Source organism: Brassica oleracea, chromosome C7 (assembly GCF_000695525.1).
Source record: "Brassica oleracea var. oleracea cultivar TO1000 chromosome C7, BOL, whole genome shotgun sequence".
Lineage (NCBI taxonomy): Eukaryota > Viridiplantae > Streptophyta > Magnoliopsida > Brassicales > Brassicaceae > Brassica > Brassica oleracea.
Genome location: NC_027754.1, coordinates 4,411,829 through 4,414,332, shown reverse-complemented (window position 1 = coordinate 4,414,332; position 2,504 = coordinate 4,411,829). Strand labels below are relative to the sequence as shown.

General features: G+C 35.4%; 1 protein-coding gene across 2 annotated transcripts; it reads left to right on the top strand.

Annotated features, from left to right (window-relative positions):
• The first annotated feature begins 652 nt into the window (after window positions 1-652).
• LOC106305166 (WEB family protein At2g17940) lies at window positions 653-1,406 on the top strand. Of its 2 annotated transcripts, none has more exons than XM_013741535.1 (2): window positions 653-807; window positions 923-1,406. In XM_013741535.1, exons 1-2 carry the CDS (start codon window positions 661-663, stop codon window positions 1,400-1,402), a joined length of 627 nt encoding a protein of 208 aa, XP_013596989.1. In that variant the 5' UTR covers window positions 653-660; the 3' UTR covers window positions 1,403-1,406. The 2 variants fall into 2 exon arrangements, with proteins under 2 accessions (XP_013596989.1, XP_013596988.1); XM_013741534.1 differs by having other exon boundaries at window positions 653-816.
• The last annotated feature ends 1,098 nt before the right edge of the window (window positions 1,407-2,504 follow it).

The following is a 2,504-nucleotide window of genomic DNA, read 5'->3' as shown; positions in this document are numbered from 1 at the left end:
ATTGATATTAATAAAATAACCAAGCGCTCGTAGCTTGGTGGTAAAGGAGGTACAGCTGTACTGCCCGCCACCCGGGTTCGAGCCTTGGCCACAACGGATTTAACATCCCTTCCGTTGGGGCGCTGGACCCCTTTCGGGGGATAGTTGGGAATGTGGCTGCCCAGATACAAGAGTTATCAAAAAAATAAAAAAAAAAAAAAATTAATAAAATTAATAAATATAATTGAAAGATGATGATTCTTCAATTTCTCATGTTCAGTGTGTCTCCTTTGAAAAGTGAGTACGAACAATCCGACACATTTCATGAAATCGCCGACGTGTTTGTTCCGACCAATTTAATATTTACCATTTTGATTCAATGGGCCTAAAACTAAACCCAATTTAATTTTAAACCCCAATACCTTTTTTTATTTTGGGCAAAAAGTCCAATACATTTTTAATTATTGGTTAGGAATGAGAGGAGAGGTGTTGTTATCAAGACCGTCACATTTAGCTAACGACTATTAGACCTAACCAAATAAAAATCACATCATTTCAATTCCCATTAACCTAAATTCAAGTGTAGTGAACGCCAAGAATCTAACACCCTATCTACATTACTATATAAACCCAAAATTAAAAGCAATGTTTTCACTAATTGTGTGTCATTCTCGTGTAATTATGGAGAGAGAAAATGGTTGTAGAACCGTCTTAGGTGGTCGTGCGGAGATAGACACGAGACCACCGTTTGGATCCGTGAAAGAAGCTGTGGCTTTGTTCGGAGAGAAAGTTTTAGCCGGAGAGGTCTATGCAACTAGGTTTAGAGAGGTAACTCATGTATGTTCATGTTCATATAATCACGAAGATTACTGCTTTAAGAAATTTCTATTTTCGGAATATATTTTCACTTTTTACATTACAACATATATTTTAATCGTTACAGATTCGAACAAAGTCAACGCCTTGTCCTCAACCAAGATTACGGTCGCTAAAACTCGAGCTCGAGCAGACGAAACATACTCTTACAAGAATCCTACAACAAAACACCATCCTCTCCAACCGGATTCAAACCCTAACACAAGAACTCGAACATGAGAGGAAAGAAATTCAACGACTCAACATGATAAGGTCAAGTCTCCTAGAGAATCCAGAGATCGAGGAACTCAAGTTCGTGGAACATCATCAAACGAGGACGTCCAAAGATGTTGAAGAAGAGATTGTAACGATGGAGGAGTTTGAAAAGAGGAGACTGGTCACGTTCGCGAGCTCTCCTCTGCTTACACGTGTGATGTCAAGCGTTGAGGAGGAGATGAAGGAGAAAGAGAAGGTTTTGGAAAGGGTTTCTTCGGTGAAGAAGATGAAACCAAAGAGGGGGTTCGCTATGTTCAAGGGATGGTTTAGAGCAACCGGTGGAAGAGACTGATCAGTCTCCAATAATGCATACTGTTATATGATATAGTTAAATTTGATGATGAACCTCCACATACCTACGGATATTCGATACAAACCTCTGCAAATACAGAGGTTATGTTTCATTGACCGAACATTTGGTAATATATAAACTAAGTGCATAACTGCGTATAGAATTTTCGTTTCTTTTTAATACAAAACTATATTTAAAATTTTTTTTTTTTTTTTTTTTGAAACTTAAATGAATAAAACTTTTATGGTATAAGTATTACTTCATCTTGTGCCGATCTATCATTGATTCTTTACTACTTATTTGATTAGATTGAACGTTTATACACATTTTTCTCGTCAACATTAGAATGTGTATATTATGTAGACTAGGTAGATGGCCCATGTCATATATGAATATGTTCCTGTCTTGGTTATTTGAATTTGACTGAGATTTTCGCGCTAGGCATAGACGCTCCAGAATAACAATAATTAGTTAGGACATTTTAGTTCAAAAGGGCAAGAAACAATTTTTGATTACAGTGGATCATATTTTGAGTTGGGATCTGTGATTCAAGATTATTGTTCTTAGTGTATGAATTAAGTTTTTTTTTTCAATGTGGAAATTGTCTGCATTGCCAACATTTAAATCACGTTTCTCCTAATTGACTCCACCATCTGGAATAGAATTGCAAGTTCTTGGTGAAAAAGTTTAGGTCGAGCTTCTCAAATATCGCAGTTTTGGCTATCATCTCAAATTGCTCCACTCTCCTCAAATTGGTGTTTAGTTCCCTCTTCTTTCGATTTGTCGATTAACCTTCTTGGGCATATCCTACTTTGGATTTTCCTCGAGTTTGAGTTTAATAGACCACTCATACCAATTTTTTTTTTTTGTATATTTGATCTAGGTGGATTAATTTTTATTATTTAATAATAGCGTTTTGGTAAAAGAAATTCAAAACAAAGAAGAAAACAAAATGTTTTCTGTTTTAAAATGCCAGATTCTGCCCCGTTTGAATCCAATCCTCAATAAAACAACAAAAAAAATACCTAAATTTTAATCGTAAATACGCAAAATTATTATAAAACGATGAAAAAAATTCTTTATGAAAATTGTGTGTTTTGGA

What these genes read in the sequence shown, in the direction of transcription:
- LOC106305166 (XM_013741534.1), top strand. Translation starts at nt 661, where the DNA reads ATGGAGAGAGAAAATGGTTGTAGAACCGTCTTAGGTGGTCGTGCGGAG. An exon ending in GGTTTAGAGAGGTAACTCAT is followed by an intron (nt 817 to 922) that starts GTATGTTCATGT and finishes TAATCGTTACAG; the next exon opens with ATTCGAACAAAGTCAACGCC.